Genomic DNA, 19,975 nt, shown 5'->3' with positions numbered 1-19,975 from the left:
CCCTAAAATAAACTTTTAATCGACTCATATATAGTAAATATGTATCACATTCTTTGATAAAAGAATCAAATAAGATAAGGAAATAAAGGAATCAGAATGGTAAGACTGGTTCAATGGAGGAATAGAAATTTATAGTCAGTATAGGAAAATCTACCTAAATCAGTATTTAGGTAGATGCAAATCTGCTTTCTAGGTATTTAGGCAGATGTATATCACTATGTTTGTTGTAAATCTGGTTAGTGCTCAAAGCCACAACAAAAGCTTCAAAGTTTCCTTTGAAAATATATTTTCTTTTTTTTTTGCTGTTTGGGTCACACCTGGCTGATGCACAGAGGTCACTCCTGGCGGTGCTCAGGGGACCATATGGGATGCTGGGAATCAAACCCGGGTCAGCCACATGCAAGGCAAACACCCTACCAGCTGTGCTATCGCTCCAGCCCCTGAAAATATATTTTCTATTGAATCAAAATAATTTGCATTTCAAATGGAAAACATCATTTCCAGTTGCTCACCTATAAATTGATATTAAGTTTCATAGGGTCTAGACGATTAACTATCCTCACAGCTAATAGTCGGGCAAAAGTCCATTGCTCTAGTTCAGTGATTCTCAGTAAGAATGACTTTCATGCCCACGGGAGCTTTGGCAAGCTCACGTCTTTGCTTGTCAGAACTGAGGGTGCTGCTGGCCTCTAGCGGGCAGAGCGCAGAGGAGCTGCTAAACATCCTATGGCTACAGGATGGTGGCCCAGAACCGAGAACCATCCAGCCCCAACTCTCAGCAATGCCTGTCCGGCCCCTTTCAGTGCCCACCTGGTGCCAGGCACCAGAGCACAGCCCTGCCTTGTTACTGTAGACAGTTCTAGTGCTTAGCGGCAGTCCCAAGAAGGAATCTTTGGATGGGCACATCAGACATTGGACCAAAAGGACACTGGCAGCACAGACCGTCGCTGCGGAACCTGCGGGCTCCTTGCTCAGGGGTCACTTCCAGTGGTGCTCAGGGTCAGGCAGGGTTGGGGGTGGCCACCCAGGCGCCCACATGCACCACAGCCCTTTGCGCTATATCCTGCGCCCGGGATAGCACTTCTTTGTAACATACTTCTATAATAACGTTAGCATAAAGCCCCAGTCTCCAGAGTGCAAACTCCCTGACCTCAGGGCTGGCGCTCAGCTGCCAGGGCCCAGGGGAGTGGATGTGGGAGGGGATGAATGAATCGGGATTTCTCATGAGCAGCAAATCTCACTGGAGTGGATTTCTAGGGCTGCCAGTGGATACAGTAGAAGAACTCTCTCAGGACAGTTTTCATTTTTTTCTTTCCCTTTTTTTATTTGAATTTTCTTGTGATATCGTGGGGTTTTTTTTTGTTTTGTTTTGTTTTTGTTTTGTTTACACATTCAGTGGTGCTCAGGGCTTTCTCTCGGTTTTGTGGTAAAGATCACTCCTGCCAATGCTCGGATGTGGTGTCAGGGACTGAATCTGATCAGTTGAGTGCAGGATAAGTGCCTTAGGTGCTGCTCTGTTTCTCTGGTCTTGTTTTTGTAGTTTTTTGGTGGAGTAGCGGGGAGGAGGATGCCAGGAGTCAAAACCAGGACTTCAGGGGCCAGAGAGATAATGCAGCAAGTAGGACACTTGCCTTGCACTCAGCCAGAGGCTTTGATCTCTGGCATCCCATATGGTACCTGGAGCTTGCCAGGAGTGAATCCTGAGCTCAGAGCCAGGAGTATTACCAGGTGTGGTTGAAAACCCCAAAACCAACCCACAAACAACACCTCCCCCCAACCAGGACTTCATATCTTCAAGTTTCTGTCTCCTGAGTTGTATCTTTTTACCTGCTCCATACACCTTACTTTCTCTTCCCCCTCCCTTTCTTTCCCCCCTCCCTTCCTTTCCCCCCTCCCTTTCTTTCCCTCTCTCCCTTTCTTTCCCTCTTTCCCTCTCTCCCTCTCTCTTTCCCTCTTTCCCTCTTTCTTTCTTTCTTTCTTTCTTTCTTTCTTTCTTTCTTTCTTTCTTTCCTTTTTCTTCCTTCCTTCCTCCCATTCTTCCTTTTTCTCTCTCATTCTTTCTTTTTCTTTCCTTCCTTCTTTCTCATTCTTTCTCTTTCTCTCTTTCTCCCATTCTTTTTCCTTTTTCTCTTATTTTTCTTTCCTTTTCTTTCTCTCATTCTCTTTTTTCTTTCTCTTTATCATGCTTTCTTTCTCTTTCTCTCTCTCATTTTCTTCCTCCCTCCTCCCCTCCCTTTCTTCCTTCCTTTCCCCTGGAATCCCTGAATGCTTAGAAATCTATTTCAAGAAGTTTTGGGGTTTTTTGTTTGTTTGTTTGTTTTGCTTTTTAGGTCACACCGGCAATGCACAGGGGTTACTCCTGGCTCTGCACTCAGAAATTACTCCTGGTGGTGCTCAGGGGACCCTATGGGATGCTGGGAATTGAACCGGGGTCGGCAGCATGCAAGACAAATGCCCTACCTGCTATGCTATCACTCCAGCCCCAATTTCAGAAAGTTTTGTTTTGAATTTGTTTGGGCCACACACAACAATGCTTAGGGGTTCCTATAGGCTCTGTGCTCAGGAATTACTCCTGGCAGTGCTTGGGGGATCATATGGAGTGCCAGGGATCAATCCTGGATCGGCTACATGCCCTACCGGCTGTACTATGTCTCAGTCCCACCTCAGGAAGTTTTGATACTTAGGGTTTAGGAAATTGCTCTAACATTTCAAATACCCTTGAATAGCGTTGGTCGGTTATCGAGGAAAGGGAAGCTTCTGGCCTGGATCTGTCTGCTGGGGGGCAGCGATGAAACAGGGCATGGGGGTTTGATTACCTGCAAGTGACATTACTTGGTCATGGCGACCAAGTCACTTTACCCAGGGGCAGTTGAGGCAGAGGGCAGGAGCCACGAGGTTGGGGCTTCTGCAGGACTCACCTGAGGGCCAGTGGCTGCTAACCCACAGGCTGCCCTGTCCCCACCCTGGAGAGAACTCAGAGTTGTCACTGGGTAGGGCCTTGTGTTTGGAGTTCTCTGCTCAGGAGCGACCTGACGGTGCTCAAGGCAGTGCCAGGGAATTGAACCAGGATCAGCAGGATGCTCGCCGAGCACCTTGGCCCTTGGACTCTCTCCTGACCAAGACTTTGACTCTTCTTTAAAATTTACTTTTATTTTTAAAAAGTTGTTCACAATAATTGATTACATTGAATATTCCAGCACCAGTCCCACCACCATTACACCTTCCCACCACCATATTTTGAATTACTCCACCCCGATTCCCCAAGCCTGCCCCCAAGGCAGAACAAAACAGAAATGTTCCCCTTGCCTTTTCTTAAAAGGTAAGAAGGTGAAAAACTTAATCACAAATATTTCTTTGTAATTGAAAGGACTGGAGCAATAGCACAGCGGGTAGGGCATCTGCCTTGCACGCAGCCACCCCGGGTTCGATTTCTCCGTCCCTCTCGGAGAGCCCAGCAAGCTACGGAAAGTATCGGGCCTGCACGGCAGAGCCTGGCAAGCTACCCGTGGTGTATTTGATATGCCTAAAACAGTAACAAGAAGTCTCACAATGGAGATGTTACTGGTGCCCAGTGCTACAGTGTTGCCTTGAAAGAATTTCTCACCCTGAAGGAATTTACTGATCACACTGGTGCTCAGTCTGCAACCTGCCCTAGGAAAGACGACCTTTGCCTATAAAACTGCTTCCTGTGACTGGGCAGGGGAGATGGTTTTTAGGGTGGGGGGCACATGAGTCCACCATTCTAGCCTAGGGTTTGCCAATTGTCCCCCCAGTGGCACCTGCACTGGCATCCATCACCCCCACTCCCTGCAAAAAACACATGTGTATTTGTGAAAGAATCCATTTGTTAATACAAAGTTTCCATCAGTATATGCAAGTATTTTTTAATTGTACTGATAAATGCTTATTATGTATCAGTTTTTGTTCTTGGCTACTTAAACTCAGTAACCCAATCCTCTTGACAGGTTGGAAATGAAAGATTCAGTAAGGGTGTGTGGGTGTGTGTGTGTGTGTGTGTGTGTGTGTGTGTGTGTGTGTGTGTGTGTGTGTGTGTGTGCTCACCCATCAGTGGTCGGGGTGGCTCTCAGTGATATCTAGGGATGAAACCAGGGCCCTCCACCTGCAGAGCCTGCACCCAGGTCTTGGAGTGACCTCCCCTGGCCCTGTTTGGTTTTCTGGCGCTGGGAATCTAGAACAGACCTTTATCAATGGAAGGCCAGTGCTCTACCCTTGTAGTTACAGCCTCTCCCAAGATCAAGTAAATTATTTTTTATTTAATATTTTGCTTTTTAAATTTATTTTTATTTATTTTTTTTTAGCTTTTTGGGTCACACCTGGCGATGCACAGGGGTTATTCCTGGCTCTGCACTCAGGAATTACTCCTGGCGGTGCTCAGGGGACCATATGGGATGCTGGGATTTGAACCCGGGTTGGCTGCGTGCAAGGCAAATGCCATACCCGCTGTGCTATCGCTCCAGCCCCTAATTTTTTGCTTTTTGTGTCACATCTGTCTATGCACAGGGGTTACTCCTAGCTCTGCACTCAGGAATCACCCCTGGCGGTACTCAGGAGACCATATGGGATGCTGGGAATCAAACCCGGGTCGGCTGTGTGTAAGGCAAATGCCCTACCCGCTGTGCTATTGCTCCAGCCCAAATTATTTTTATTTTGTGGTTGTGCTCAGGGCTTCCTCCTGGCACTGTGCTCAGGGGTCACTCTTGGAAGTGCTCAGGAGACCATCTACAGTGCCGGGAATTGAACCCAGGCCAGGCAATCACCTTACCCATTGCGCTATCTCTTTGGACCCAGATTAAGTGAAATATTTTGTCCACGCTCGACTGTGCTCAGGGCTTACTCCTGGCTCTGCACTCAGGAATCATTTCTGGCAATATGGGATGATGGAATTGAACCACAGTCAGCCACTTGCATGGCAAGCACCTAACTTGCTATACTCTCCCTGGCCTCAGACATCAGCAGACGGGGCTTTGTCTATGATAGCTGTGCCAGGCATTGAAGACACAAAATGAACTCATATATATACATGTATATATATGATTCATATATATAATATGCATATTGTTACTGTTTTTGGCATATCAAATACGCCACGGGTAACTTGCCAGGCTCTGCCCGCATGCACACACACACACACATAATACATATATACACATATATATCTCAGGGCTTGCTCCTCATTCTGTGCCCGGGGAGACAATACTTGGGATGGGAGACAGAACCCTGTGGGCTGGGTGCAAGGCAAAAACCTTTACTATGTCTTTACTATACTAGTGCACTCATCCTCATTAACATTTTTCGAGCACCTATTATACATCAGACTTGGTATTAGGTTTTAGCAATAGGTGTTTTACTTCACTCATGATAACCTTGCAAGTTGGGTATCACTAATCCCAACTGAATTAATATAGAAATATTTTTGTTAATTTATTTTTCATGTTTTTGGGACCCACCCCGACAATGCCCTAAGGTTACTCCTGGCTCTGCACTTAGGAACCAGTTTTAACGGGGTGGGGGTGGGGGGTGGGGGTGCCTCGGATGCCGCCCAGGATCGAACCCCGGTTGGCAGCTGCACGGCCCGATGAGGTAATACCCTCGCCCCGCGGCCCGGCCCCGCCCCCCCGCCCCTTGTACGCCTGCGCGCTCCCGGGCCCCGCCCCTCCTCCCGGCCGCGCGCCTGCGCAGTGCAGCTCCATGCGGGCCGGGGCGCTCAGCAGGTCCAGCTGAGCCGCGGCCGGCGCTCCCGCTGGCCTCCTGTCTCGGCGGCCATGGGCAAGAGCCGGACGAAGCGCTTCCGGCGCCCGCAGTTCTCCCCGACGGGCGACTGTCAGGCGGCGGCGGGCTGCGGGCCGGAGGCGGAGGAGGAGGACGAGGAGGACGGGCCCGCGGCCGAGCTGCTGGAGAAGGTGAGGCGGGCGCGGCCGGGCCTCCCCGCACCCCGCGACCCCCGCGCCCCCCGGCCCGCGCCCACCCCACCCGCACTCACCCGCCCTGTGTGCCCCGCAGCTCCAGCACCCGAGCGCCGAGGCCCGCGAGTGCGCCTGCGCCGGCCTGGCCCGCCTGGTGCAGCAGCGGCCCGCGCTGGCCGGGCTCGCGCGGAGGGACGCGGTGCGGCGCCTCGGGCCGCTGCTGCTGGACCCCAGCCTGGCCGTGAGGGAGACGGCGGCCGGCGCGCTCAGGTGAGCGGGGGGCGGGCTGCCGCCTGCGGGGCTCTGGGCCCGGAGCGCGGGTCCGCCCGGGGGAGGGGGTGCCTTCTGCAGGGCATTTGGACCGGGACCCCTGGGTCTACCCATGGTGGGGTTTCCATCTGCAGGAGATTTGAACCCGGGCCCCTGGGTCTACCCATGGTAGGGCTGCCATCTGCAGGGAGTTTGAACCCGGAATCCCCAGGTCTACCCAGGGTGGGGCTGCCATCAGCAGGGGGTTTGAACCCGGAACCCCCAGGTCTACCCATGGTGTGGCTGCCATCTGCAGGGGGGTCCTGGAACCCTCCCTCCTGTGTGCCCACGTTGGGGCTGCCGTCTGCAGGGCATTTGAACTGGTAAACCTCCTACCCCCTCCTCGGCCCAGGCCCGACCTGCTGTTTGCAGAAAGGGGGATTTGAACCCAGACCCCAGGGGACTCAAGTCACAGGCATTCTTTTGCCCGCCTGGCTAGCAAACTCCCAGCTCACCCCATTCCTCCCAGTCCTGGGGTTCAGTGCATTCACCCCAGTGCAGGTGCCAGGTGTTCTGGGGCAGGAGATGGAGCAAACCAGCAAGATTCTTGCTCCCGCCCCCCCCACCCCCCAGCCCACGCTGATGAGGGCCAGACAGGAAACTGCCCCTGAGCAGGTAAGAGGAGACCGTCACAGGCAAATCGCAGGAACCGGCTAGCGAGGAGTTCAGTTTTTATATAGATATTTTTAATCGCATTGAAATGGTCTGTTTCTAGACTCATTTCTGGGGTTTTGAACTAAACGGTCTAGATACTTTTGGGGGGTGGGGACCCACACGTGGCAGCACTCAGGGTTTACTCCTGGCTCTGTGCTCAGGGATGACTCCTTCCAGCAGTGGACCGTTTGTGGCGCTTGAGATGGAGCCACTTGGCAAAACAAGCGCCTTACCCACCGGACCACCTACCCCTCTGCCCTGCCAGATGCCCTTCTGCCCCGCAAATAGAAGCAGCTGGCGTGTGCACTCTTCACACATTCTAACGTTGAAAGGGAAGCGCCTGTGAATTGGGCTGAGCTCTCTAACATTTGTGAACTGAGACAATGAAAGTGAGGTCATGGAAAAGTATTTGGGACAGTTGAGGGCTCGGCTTAGCTCAAGGCAGAGAGGGTGGGTGGCGTAGACAGGAGTTGTAGCTGAAGCTGGAGATGGGCCTGGGGGGAGGTGGGGGTTCTGGTCCAGGGGTGCTTCCAAGCCCCGCCAAGCCATCGTGCCCCTTTGCAGAGGCTACTGTGGCTGCAGTTCAAAGAGTGGACAGTAGAGGGAGCAAAAGTAGAAGCTAAGTTCGTGCTGCCGGAGTCATTGATTTAACAAGTATAGGCCGTCACCACCAGGCAGCCCAGAGCGAGGCAGGTGAAGTTTCATTATAGGTCTTGCAGGCTGGCTGAGGCAGGCAGGTGGCAGGCAGATAGTTACACGTGCGTATAGTTATCAGCAACGGTCATGACAAAGGAAGCTCTGGGACAGTGTCACCGGGGTTTAGAGAAGATCCTAATGGGAGACAGTTTGTTACTTTTTAATTTAAATTAATTTAAGTTGTTCACAATAATTTGCTACATTACAATATTCCAACACCAGTTCCAATACCATGACACCATCCCATCACCATTGTTTCTAATTTTCCCACTGTCAGCCAAACCCGCCCCCAAAGCAGGTACTAAATAAGTTACTTTGTATTGTTTGTTATGAATCTACTGGAAATGATACAAAAATGTTTCCTCAGAGGAAAGTGTGTGAAGAGTGTTGCCATTACACCCTTGTATAAGTGATTACTAACATTGTTACAAGTTACTCTTGTGTGCTAATATATAGATAATATATAAAATTTTACATGTGTATATATATATATATGTGTGTATATATATATATATATTGCTTTTTGGGTCACATCTGGCAATGCTCAGGGGTTACTCCTGGCTCATGCATTCAGGAATTACTCCTCGTGGTGCTCAGGGGACCCTATGGGATGCTGGGAGTCAAACCTGGGTTGGCCGTGTGCAAGGCAAACGTCCTACCTGCTGTGCTATCACTCCAGCCCCTATATAATTTTTTTTTTTTTTTAGATAGAAATAGGTTGCGTTCTACTTTACACTCCATCCAATGTGTTGTGCCACTCTTGGCACATCATGGGGTAGAGCATGGGCTGTTGCTCCAGGAATCCTAAAATTTTAAATAGGGTGCTAGAGCTGGCGTTAAATTTTTAACACGATGGTGACTTTGGGGTGCTGAGGCATCTCTGCGTCATGTTGCTCTCTTTCTCTTCCCGGATTTTATCTGTGAGTCTCTGGATCCTGTCCAGTTCATGAGCTGACCTGATGCCAGAGGCAGTTCGTGGGCGTGACCGCCAGGCTCCCTGGAGGACAGGGAGATGGGGGAGGTCGCCCTTCTCTGCTCTGTGAGAGCCAGGAGATTTCAGTCACACGACCCACACGTCCGAGTTTTTCAGCACATTCATTCTCAGGGAGGAGGCCCGTCCTGAGCCTGTGGAGATGGGCCAGGGGGCGGCAGTTCAGGTGTGAGATGAGCGGGCGGAATGCTTGCCTCAGGAGGCCACAGCCGAGTCTTTACCTCACCCCACGGCTGCGGGAAGGGCCAGCGCCGGCTTCTCATTTCTCTCAGCCCCTCAGTGCGGTGCTCTCAGAAGGTGGGCAGAGTCTTCCCAGTAGACGTCATGTGCCCAGGGTTGCCTCCGGGTGGCCCTCGGGGCTGTGCTGGCCCCTGGGTGGAGTCGTGTCTGTGAGGTGCCCTGGGCCCCGCAGGCCTCGTCACTCGAGCTCAAGCCGTGGTTTCTTCTCCTGAGTAGAACTCTCCTGTCCCTTATGTAGACAGCCACACGCCTGCCTCCCTTTCTGAACCAAGTTCTTTTTGTCTTGCTGGTTTTGGGTTTTGGAGCCACCCCCAGTGGTGCTCAGGGTTGGCTCAGGGTGCCGGGGATTGAACCCAGGCAGACTGCGTGCAAGGCCGGCACCCTCTCTGTTGGACTATCCAGTTCCAGAACTAAGTGCTTTTTTTTTTTTTGAATGTGTAGTTTGCATAGTATTTATGGCTTCGATGTTTACTCCCCTTCACCTCGCCACGACCTCGACCTGTGGCCCCCTCGTCCTCCCGGCCCACCTCATCATCCCGCCTCTCATGCGCTCCTCGCCCCCCCACGGGTACTCTCAGTCTGTAATCCAGGGTCAAGAGATTGTAGTCCCCTGACGCTGGCCCTTTCTCTGGGTTCTCTGTACCCCACAGAGAGTGTGTGATGTTTGCCCTCCTCCCTCTGACTTCCACAACTAAGTTTCTGCATGGCAGAGATTCATTGCTTACAGCGTGTAAAACAAGGATCAGCACATCTGGAAATCAACCAACTGGCCTTCAAAAAAACGAGGCTATCCCAGCAATTTCATCTGATAGGGTTTAAAAATGGATAGAAAGGGACTGAGGGGGCCAGAGAGATAGTGCAGTGGGTAGGGCACTTGCCTTGCACACCGCCGACTGGGTTTGATCCCCAGCATTCCCCATGGTCCCCGAGCTCTGCCAGGAATGATCGTTGAGTGCAGAGCCAGGAGTCATCCCTGAGCACTGGCGGGTGTGGCCCCCAAACAAAACAAAAATAGGAAAGGGCTGGAGCCACAGCACAGAGGGTAGGATGCTTGCCTTGCACCAGCCAACCTGGGTTTGCTCCCTGCCATCCCACAGGGTTCCCTGAGCGCTGCCAGGAGTGATCCTTGAGCGTTGCCAGGTGTGGCCCAAACCCCGGGGTGGTGGGGGGAAGGAACACGTCTGGGGGACCTGGAGTGAGCTCAGTGGTTAGAGCTTAGGATGCTCATGTGTGAAGCGTCCTGGGGAAGTTTGATCGCCTGCACCAACCCGACCTCTGCGACCCCCCAACTAAAGAGATTTGGGAGCTGACTGTGCCTGGTGGCTTGTGAGCGGAAAGTGACACGCTGTGCTCGTCTGTGTAGAAATCTCAGCGCGTGTGGAGGCTTTGACGTCTGTGATGACATGGTCACCAAGGACATCATGACTCCTCTGGTCGCGCTGCTGAGAGAGGTATGCCGGCTTTCAAGTTTTCTGTCAAAAAGCTGAAGTTGGTTCTTTTGGGTTTGGGTGCTTGGGCTTACTGGCCTTTCCTCAGAACATTCTCTATTTTCCTTCTTTTCTTAGCAGCGCTGGTCTCTCATCATTGAGGACAGCCTCTATTGGTTCGTCCCTCCTACCTTTAATTAAATGGTCACTGGAGGGTCTGCAGGGAGAGCTCAGCCTGTGGAAGATGCTGGTTTGACCCCTGCGGTGGCCCAAAAACGAACACCTGTTGGTTGGTTGCTTTAACGGATCTTCGGATCTTTGTTAAACTCTAGACCAACTCTTCGTCGGGGGCCACATTGATGGTGTGCCAGGTCGCTTCTGGCTCTGTGCTAGGCAGTCGCTCCTGGCAGTGCGCAGGGGACCCTGCAGTACCCGGGATGGAACCAGGGCCTCCGTGTGCCAGAGTGTGAGCGCCAGTCTGATGAGGTCTCTCTCTGGCCCTCGGCTGGCTTCTTCACATTTATGCTTTACGTGATAAAATTAGTGCTACCGTTGGTTGCTTATTTGTGTGCCTACAGATACACTTTGTGTTTATGAGTTATTTCACTGACTACTTACAGCCCTTTCATTCAGCAGGTATTATCCCCATTTTACAGATGAGGAAGCTGAGACCAGACAAGAGGAATTAGCCATGAAAATTAAATGAAGTTCTCTCTCTCTCTCTCTCTCTCTCTCTCTTTTTTTTTTTTTAAATTTGCTTTTGGGGTCCCACCTGGCTGTGCTCAGGGATTATTACTGGCAGGCCCAGGGGACTATATGTGTGCTGGGGGATCAAACCCTAGTTGGCTATCTGCAAGGCAAACAAACGCCTTACCTGCTGTGCTATCTCTCCAGCCTGCCTTACTTGTTTGTTTGTTTGTTTGTTTGTGTTTGTTTCTGGTCCACACCTGGCAAGGCTCAGGTTCACTCGGACAGTGCTCAGGGGACCATATGAGGTGCCGGGAATCAACTGAGGTCAGCTGGGCAAGTGCCTCAACCCCTGGACTGTCTCTCTGGTCCCAGTTGTCAAATTTTCTACCTTGCCGATCTTTTTGACAGATGTGCTTTAGGGGTTAGGCGTTCTCTCTCTGGCATGCCTATGATCAGCTATTCCGTTTGGATTTTGCTCTTGTTCCGCATCTGGCAGTGCCTCGGATGCTCCTGGCTCTGTGCTCAGGGTGTGGCTCCTGGAGGGGCCGGGTGCTCCGGGCACCGGGAGACCATCTGGTGCAGGGGATCCGACTTCTGCGTCCGCAGCCAGTGCTCCAGCCCTTGGAGCTGTCTCGGTGGCCCTCCTCTTCTCTCTGCTGGGTGGTTTCCACTCTTAAAGAATTTCCCGTTTTAGTGAGAGGCGTCGGGCTTCTATTCCGAGCCGCGCTTCTCAGCTGGGGGTGATCTGCCCCACTGAGGGTGTTCAGGCGGTGTCTGGAGCCGTTTCTGACTGTCACAGTTATTATCGGCATGTGGTGGGCAGCGGACAAGAATGTGCTATACATTCTACAGAGGACGTGACCGCCCCCGCAACAATGCATCATTTGGCCCGGGGCGCCCATCGTGCCAAGATGGAGAAGTCCTGTCCTAGAGACCACAGCACGAGTTCTGCCTGCAGCCAGAGGGTCTGGACCAGAACTCGCCCCCCTATCCCTCCCGCCCCCATATCGGAGTCTGCTAGACTAGAACCATGAATTACAAAGTTACTGATGGTTGAGTTTTAAATATACAGTGTTTCAGCATCAACCCCACCACCAGTGTCAACTTGCTTCCACCAGTGTGTTCCCCCAGGCTCCCTCCCCTCCCTCCCCTCCCTCCCCACCTGCCTCCTTGATGGGCACATTTCCAAGTTCAGTGGTTGAACTTTGTAATGTACCTGTCAAGGTGACATGGGGGGGGGGGGGGGCGGGTGTGGGGTGGAGGGGTGGGGGGAGAACATTCTACTGGTGGAGGGAAGCTGACACTGGTGCTGGGATTGGTGTTGAAATACTGTATGCCTAAAATTCAGCTATTGGTCACAGTTCTTCAAAATCTTAAAAATTAAAAAAAAAAAAGGCTGGTGGTTGTAGTGTGGATTGCGTGTTTGCAGTGTTGTTGGGTCTGTGCTTTGGAAACGCGTTGTGCCCCTCTCCACACCACTGGTCCAACTGAAAGCCCCCGCCTCTGTTTCCCCATTACTTCCTTTTCTCATCTTCCTCCCTTGATTTCTTTCCTTCTCTGCCCTTTTCCTCCCTGTACTCCTGGATCAAGGGTGATCTCCTCGGCACTCCCCCCAACCCTCCCCCTTTATTACACTGCATATCCTCGTCCACAGTGAGATCATCCTGCGATTGTCCTGCCTTACTTCACTCATCATGATGTCTTCCAGTCCCAACCAGGTTGCAGCAAATTGCCTGATGTTACCGTTCCTTCCAGCTGCGTGGTATTCCATTATGTGTGGGAATGTTTGCATTAACCCCTGTGGAAAACAGTGTGGAGTGTTCTCTCCTGCCATAGGACCCAGCAGTTCTACTCTTTTAATGTCTACTCCCAGAATATGAAAACATTCTTTTATAAGTACATGCGTGCACACCACTATTCACTGCTGCATTTAGCACAGTAACTCAGGTACGGGTAATTTCATATTCGAGTTACTAGGTGTCCAACGATGGATTATGAAGATGCCGTATACTACTAGATGAATGGAGTATGAAGACATGGTATATCTACTAGTAGACTATTCTTTTAGCATTTTCCTACACTTCAGTCTTCTGTTTGTAGGGAGAGATCGGGAATAAGATTTCAGCTGTTTGGCAGATTGTCGTGAGGATTCAGTGATGGATGTAAAAAGCTTGGAATAGTCAGTTCCTTGACCACAGCTTTGAAGGGTGTAGACACAGCTCATTGTATGTCACCTTTTTCTTTCCCCCCTGTTGGTCTTTCCCATCTATACCACATTGGATAAAATACTTTGCGCTGACTTTATGCTTTTCATTTGAAATATGTAATGCTTTCTATTCAGCTTGTAAGTTGGCTTTATGTAACTTTCTTGCCTTTATTACCAAAACAGACTGGGATTGTTGGGATTAAACTGCTTTTGTGAATTTGATTGACTTGTCCTCCATGATCAGATTGTTCCTGATGTTTAGGTATTTTTTTTTTTGTTTAACGACTCCCTGATGTTTAGTTTTAGTCCTGATGTTTAGTCCTGATGTTTAGTTTTTCTTTTTTTGTTTAATGACACCAGGGTACTAATCAAGATATTTGATTACAGTGTAGTGCCGGACTGGATGCAAATGAGATCTCTCCACCGGAAAAAAAAGATCAGAACAGAAATTCTGTTGAGGCCATAGCCAACGAGGCGGTGAACGTGCTGTGGAATATATGGTGAGGTGCCCGCCAGACCTGCTGCCCGCTGCTGTTTCCCTCCAGCTGCGGACAGGTCTGCTCTGGGTGGATGTGGCCCCTTGGGGTTACTGCGTGGTGGGAGAAGTGACCCCAAATCAACCTGTCTTCCTCCGCCTTTTTTCTCACAGCCTCCCTTCATCTTTTTTGCTTTACTTTGCGTCTCCTCAGTTAATTGTTGCTGACCAAGTATAAGAGACTTGCTGGTCACTAGTGCCCTCTGCACCCCTGTGCTCTGTGTCCCCTTTGTTTGTGGTTCTTTTTTTTTTTCTTTTTCTTTTTTGCTTTTTTGGGTCACACCCAGCGATGCTCAGGGGTTAGTCCTGGCTCTGCAGTTAGGAATTACTCCTGGAGGTGCTCAGGGGACCATATGGAATGCTGGGAATCGAACCAGGGTCGACCATGTGCAAAGCAAATGCCCTACCCGCTGTGCTATTGCTTCAGCCCCTCTTTTTTCTTCTTTCTTTTTTTTTTTTTTTTTGATCCACACCCAGCAGTGCTCAGGGCTTCCTCCTGGCTCTGTGCTAAGGGATCGCCCCTGGCAGAGTTTGAAGGATCACAGGTATCACGAGGGGTCAGATCCTGGCCGGCTGCGTGCAAGGCAAGAGGCCTATCCGCTGTCCTATCTCTCTCTGTTCCCAGTAGCGGTGGTCCACGTGGCAGTGCTCAAGGCTTACTCCTGGCCCTGCGTTCAGGGAGTTCAGGGATCACTCCCGGAGAGGCTTTTGAGACCCTGTGGGATGCCGGGGATTGAACCCGTGTCGGCCGCATGCCAGGAGAGCCCTCTATACCCTCTGTTCTGCGTGGTGTAGAACCTGCAGGCCCTGCAGCGGTTGTAAACCCAGCCAGGCTCTCGCCATGGCTGCTTTGGTGCGCCGGGAAGGAGCAGGACTGCAGGGTCCTGCTCTTCTTTCCTGCCTGGCCGGTTCCCTTTGACAAGGGACCGGAAACCTCCAGAGGCCCCTTAGCTCCTGTGACTCCCCACGCTGTTGGTCTGACTGAAGGCCCGGCCCCTGTGTCCCCTTCCCTTCCCTTTCTCATCTTCCTCCCTCGCTTTTTTTCCTTCTCTGTCCTCCTCCCTGTACTCTTGGGTCAAGGGTGATCTAGGCATCCCCCACTTACTGCTTTCCATTTCCCCCTCCAGCTGTTGTATTTACCACAGATAAGTCAGATCATCCTGTGTTTGTCCTCCTGTCTCACTTAGTAGGAAGGAGGTCATGGTCCATTCCGTGACTGGAATATATATGTGTGTATATATATATGTGAATAAATATATGCATATATATTTATGTATTTATTTTTGCTTTTTGGGTCACACCCGGCGATGCTCAGGAATCATTCCTGGTGATGCTCAGGGGACCATATGGGATGTCAGATTGAACCCGGGTTCAACAAATGCCTTTCCCGCTGTACTATTGCTCCAGCCCCATTATATGTTTTTTATCCTGTCAAAATACCCACATTTCTAGCAAGATTATGTTATGCTATCATGTCTTATTTTTAGTTGCAGTGAATAAATAATAACCTCCAACCGGAAAGCACAGACATGTATTAGAATTCAAGGTTAATTTGGGTGCTGGAAGCTGCCAGCCCAGACTCCCCACCTGCTTGTGACTCCGTTTCGTACCCGTGGAAGCATTCCACTGGGAAATTGGAGAGGACAGATTTGAGAAAATGACATTTGAGCAAGCTGGTAGATGTTGTTTTTTTCTCTGCAATAGATAAGTTTAACTTACATAAAATATTGGACTTTGGAATTAATTTTTTTTTTTTTTTTGCTAGGGCCTAGGGTGTAGCTTAGTGGTAGAGCATATATATGAGGTCCTGGGTTTCACCCTCACCTCAAAAAAATTTTTCTTTTCTGTTTGGCTCTTGGACCACTCCTGAGGTGATGCTCAGGGCTTACTCCTGGCTCAGCACACTGGGATCATTCCTGGTGGTGCTCGGGGGATCCTGTGGGATGCCGGGGATTGAACCCTGGTTGGCCGAGTGCAAGGCCAGTGCCCTGCCCACTGTCCTCTCACTCCAGCTCCTCCCCCAATTTATTATTTTAATTGGTAGTAACCTGAATATACTTAAGAAATGATCTTCCCTTTCTAATTGCTCTGAGCCCTGTCATTGCCTGATATTGTGCCTCCTAACATTTGTTACATAGTTTATATTTTAGATTGTTAGACATTACATCTTTTATTTCAAATGTGTCTTGTTTGTTTTTGGCCCATACCCGGCAGTGCTCCGGGACTACTCCCAGCTCAGTGGTTGGAAGTTGTTCCCAGCAGTGCCAGGGATCACCCCTGAAACTCTTGCATGCAAGGTGTGGTCTGTCTCCAGTAATTTTAAAAATACATATGTGTATCGGTGTTTCATTTGAACACATGTGTAATTCATTTTCCTGAATATACTGTGTGCTTTTTTAGGATGTACTTGTAGTAGAATTACAGTAAGTAGGGAGGTCAAAAATAGTTTTAGCTAACAAGGATGCAATTAATGCTTTAATCAGCACCATTAGCTGTTAATGTGTCTGAGTTTGTGGTGTAGACGGAAGACTATTTTTCTCTGGAAACGTGGATAAAATTATAATTAACTTTCTTAGCATGTATGCTTATTGATAACATTGATATTGATACGTTGTTCTGTTTTTTAATTAAAGATACAGATTTTTAAATTAAAAGTGTACATTTAAAAATTATTTTAGGAATTTTTTTGTTGCAGAGTATGAATTCTGCTTTTGAAATTATAGTAGTCTAAGAATGAATAAGATTTCATTTTACTTTCTGTAAAATTTTTGCTTTTTAATGCAATAACCTGTTGGTCTTTTATCTTTTAATTAATTGCTGTGGCATGTTAGGACAGTGAACTGGACCCAAGCAGTTTAGGAACTGAGCCTGATTCTTGGGCTGACAAAATATGTGCTCTTTGGCTCTGGGATCTCAGTCACTTCATCTGTAGAAGGGAAAATTGAAATAAATGATGTCTGAGATGTGTCCCAGTGCTAATCAGTGGAAATTGGCAGGTAACAAAATGGTAGAGATTGGCTTAAAGGTGCTACTGTGATTTTTAAAAAAAAAAAAAAGAAAGAAAGAAAAAAAATTACAGAAGGGAAATTTTTGGGGAAAAAAGGTCCAGTGAATTTGAGTGGGCATTGGTTTATCTATAAAGGGGGTGGGTATTTGGCTGCAAGCCTTTGGTTCTTCTATAAAGTCGCATGTAAATTTTTATTAATTACTGTGGTTGATTTCTCAATGTTAAAATGTGAATAGTAAAACTTTTTTTTCCCCCCTTCAATTTAGTGAATGCAGTAGTAGAGCAGTGTCTATGTTCAACAAAGAAGGGTGTTTGGAGATTGTATTAAAGTGTTTAAGTAGGTTTTCCACCAATGTTGACCTGGCTATTTCAGTAGGTAAGTGAAGAAAGGTGATGATTTTTGAAGTATGTGTGGCCTTATTAAAAATATTTTATTCAGACATAGATGCTTATTTCCTAGAACTCTTTAATTATATTTTAATGTATATCTGAGGCGTTCTGTGTGGTTTGGATCTTGTAAAGTCTGTAGTTAATACTTTCCATGCTTGTTTGGTTTTCCTGTTCCTCACTGCAAAGGAGAGTAGGATTGTGTGAGCTTCTGTAGTTTGTAGCATATTATGTTCTTAGATCCTTGATTAATTCTTGAAGCTTTCACCTGCCACTTGCTGAGAACAGTACCCCATAACCGTCAAGCCCGTGAGCCAAACTTAAGTAGAATCTAGACTTATTTAAAGATCCTTATTAGCCCACGCATGAACACAAACCTGACACCCCTGGGCGTGGGGACAGCACAGACTTTGCACATAGGAGCCCCAGACTCAATCCCTAGTACTACAGAACCCCCAGAGCACTGCCGGAAGTAGCCCCCGAGCACCGCAGGTGTGACCTCGACAAACCAAAAAGCACCTGTCCCACCCTCTGCCCAACTGAACCTTTGTCTTCTTGTTCCTATAACCTGTGCTTTTCTTGTTGTTGCTTTGTTTTGGAGGCCACACCTGGTGGTGCTCAAGGCTTACTCTTGGCTCTGCTTGGGGATCACTTCTGGTGGGCTCGGGTGACGATGTGGGTGTTGGGGATCGAACCCTGGGTCGGCTGCGGTCCAGGCAAGCACCCTACCCGCTGTATTATCTCTCTGGTCCACCAGTGCCTTTTCTTTCTTTCTTTCTTTTTTTTAATTTATTCTTTTATTGAATCACCATGTGGAAAGTTACAAAGCTTTCAGGTTTAAGTCTCAGTTAAACAATGTTCAAACACCCTTTTTAAGAGTCGTTAAGTGTTTGAAATTGCACAAATTTCACCTAGACCTTCCTTGTTTCTCTGCCATGGGACGGGGGAAGTAAGGCCTGGTGCCTAGCTGTGGTGTCTGTCTGTCTGTCTGTCTGTCTACTGTATGTCTGTCGGTTGGTCTCTCCCCCTCCCCCTCCCCCTTAGCATTGCTGTCGGGGGATGCTTGGGCCCAGCTCAGTGCTGAGACTGGCAGCTGGTGCATGCACCTAAGCCCTTGGACTTCTCTCCATCCCAAGAATATTTCTCTTATTTCCATTATTAAGGCAGACATCCAGCTGTTCTTTCAGTTACTGCTTTTTTTTTTTTTTTTTGGTGGGGCGGGCCTTGTTCCTGGCTCTGCACAAGGGGATCGTTCCTGACTCCTGCAGGTGCCCAGGGGACCATGTGGGATGTGCCAGGGATCAAATCAAATCCAGGTGGGCAAGGCAAATGACTTGGAGCTATAGAATTGCTCTGGCACCCTAATAGATACTTTTGTTTCTCTTTTAATCCCTGTATTTTGGGTAACATAGTTGCAACAATGTTACCCTATGAGTACTATTTTGGGGGGCCGGTTTTGGCCACACTTGGTGGTCATCAGGGGCTTCTCTCAACTCTGGTGTTCAGCTCTGGTGTTCAGGGGTTTGCTTCTAACGGTGCAGTGCCAAGGATGGAGCAAGCCTGTTGAACCATCTCTCTGGTTCCCCAAGGGACACTTTTTTTTCCTGTGTATGTTGGAGGGACACCCCTAGAAGTGCTCAGGGACTGCTCCTAGTTCTGTGCTCAGGGATGACCGTGGTGGTACTCGGAGACCACGTGCAGCTGATGCCAGGGATGAAACCTGCGCCAGCAAGGCAAACCCCAGGGCCAGTGCCTCACCGCTGTGCTGTCTCTCCAGCCCCTGTTCCACCGCATTTTTTTTTTCTTTTTGGGTCACACCCAGCGATGCTCAGGGGTTACTCCTGGCTCTGCACTCAGGGTTCACCCCTGGTGGTTCTTAGGGGACCATATGGGATGCTGGGAATTGAACCCAGGTTGACTGCATGCAAGGCAAACGCCCTTCCCACTGTGCTATCTCTCCAGCCCCTCCACAGCAATTTTTTTTTTTGGTTTTGGAGGCCACATCCAGCTGTGTCAGGGCTTCCTCCCTGCACTGCACTCAGGCATCACTCCTGGCAGGGCTAGGGGAAACACAGGGGGTGCAGGGGATTGAACCTTGGTCAGGCAAAGCAAATATATTGCCTAGTGGGCAATCTCTCCAACCCCTTGGTCCATAACGCTAAAAAGAAGAATTTCCCTTGTTTTTGTGCCCTTGGTTTTATTGTAGCCTTAATTTTTTAGTGGTTTTTTTTTTTAATGAACTTTAAAAAAATTATTTTAATTTTAATTTTTTTTCTTTGTCTTTTTGAGTCACCTGGCGATGCACAAGGGTTACTCCTGGCTTTGCACTCAGGAATTACTCCTGGCAGTGCTCGGGGGACCATACGGGATGCTGGGAATCGAACCCAGGTCGGCCGTGTGCAAGGCAAATGCCCTACCCGCTGAACTATCGTTCCAGCCCCTTGTATTTGGTTTTGGGCCGCACCCAGCAGTGTTCAGGGGTTAGTCCTTGCTGTACACTCAGGAATCACTCCTGGTGGTGCTCAGGGGACCATGTGGGATGCAGGGACCAAGCCTGGGTTGGCCGTGTGCAAGGCAAACCCACTCCCCTCTATACTATCACTCCGGCCCCAACATCCATGAACTTCTAAGACTGAATTGTAGGAAAGTAACTTGCACTGAGTTTTTAAAATCTTTGTTCTTATTTTTGGATTGGGGCTTCCTAAGGCTGTGGTGCCCAGGGCTTCCTCCCAGCTCTATGCTCGGGAATCACTCCTTACAGAGCTTAGGGGCCTGTGAATGGTGTCTGGGATTTCACCCAGGTCGGCTGCATGCAGTATAGCAAACACCTTCCCCGCCAGAGCCCTGCTCCAGCCCGTTTGCCTCTGCCTTTTCTTTTCTTTTTTTTTTTTTTTTTTTTTGCTTTTTGC

General features: G+C 49.4%; 1 protein-coding gene across 1 annotated transcript in view; it reads left to right on the top strand.

The window, feature by feature from the left end:
- The first annotated feature begins 5,695 nt into the window (after window positions 1-5,695).
- Window positions 5,696-19,975, top strand: part of HEATR3 (HEAT repeat containing 3) — a 40,305-nt gene continuing 26,025 nt past the window's right edge. The window contains exons 1-5 of the mRNA XM_004600967.2: window positions 5,696-5,921; window positions 6,022-6,194; window positions 10,178-10,265; window positions 13,525-13,637; window positions 16,946-17,055. Of these exons, the coding sequence (XP_004601024.2) occupies window positions 5,784-5,921; window positions 6,022-6,194; window positions 10,178-10,265; window positions 13,525-13,637; window positions 16,946-17,055 (622 nt within the window). The 5' untranslated portion in view covers window positions 5,696-5,783. The remainder of the gene's footprint in view (window positions 5,922-6,021; window positions 6,195-10,177; window positions 10,266-13,524; window positions 13,638-16,945; window positions 17,056-19,975) is intronic.

The sequence above is a fragment of the Sorex araneus genome, chromosome 8 (genome assembly GCF_027595985.1).
Source record: "Sorex araneus isolate mSorAra2 chromosome 8, mSorAra2.pri, whole genome shotgun sequence".
Taxonomy (NCBI): domain Eukaryota; kingdom Metazoa; phylum Chordata; class Mammalia; order Eulipotyphla; family Soricidae; genus Sorex; species Sorex araneus.
Note: the sequence above shows the minus strand (reverse complement) of the source record. Positions and strands in the feature narration are given on the sequence as shown.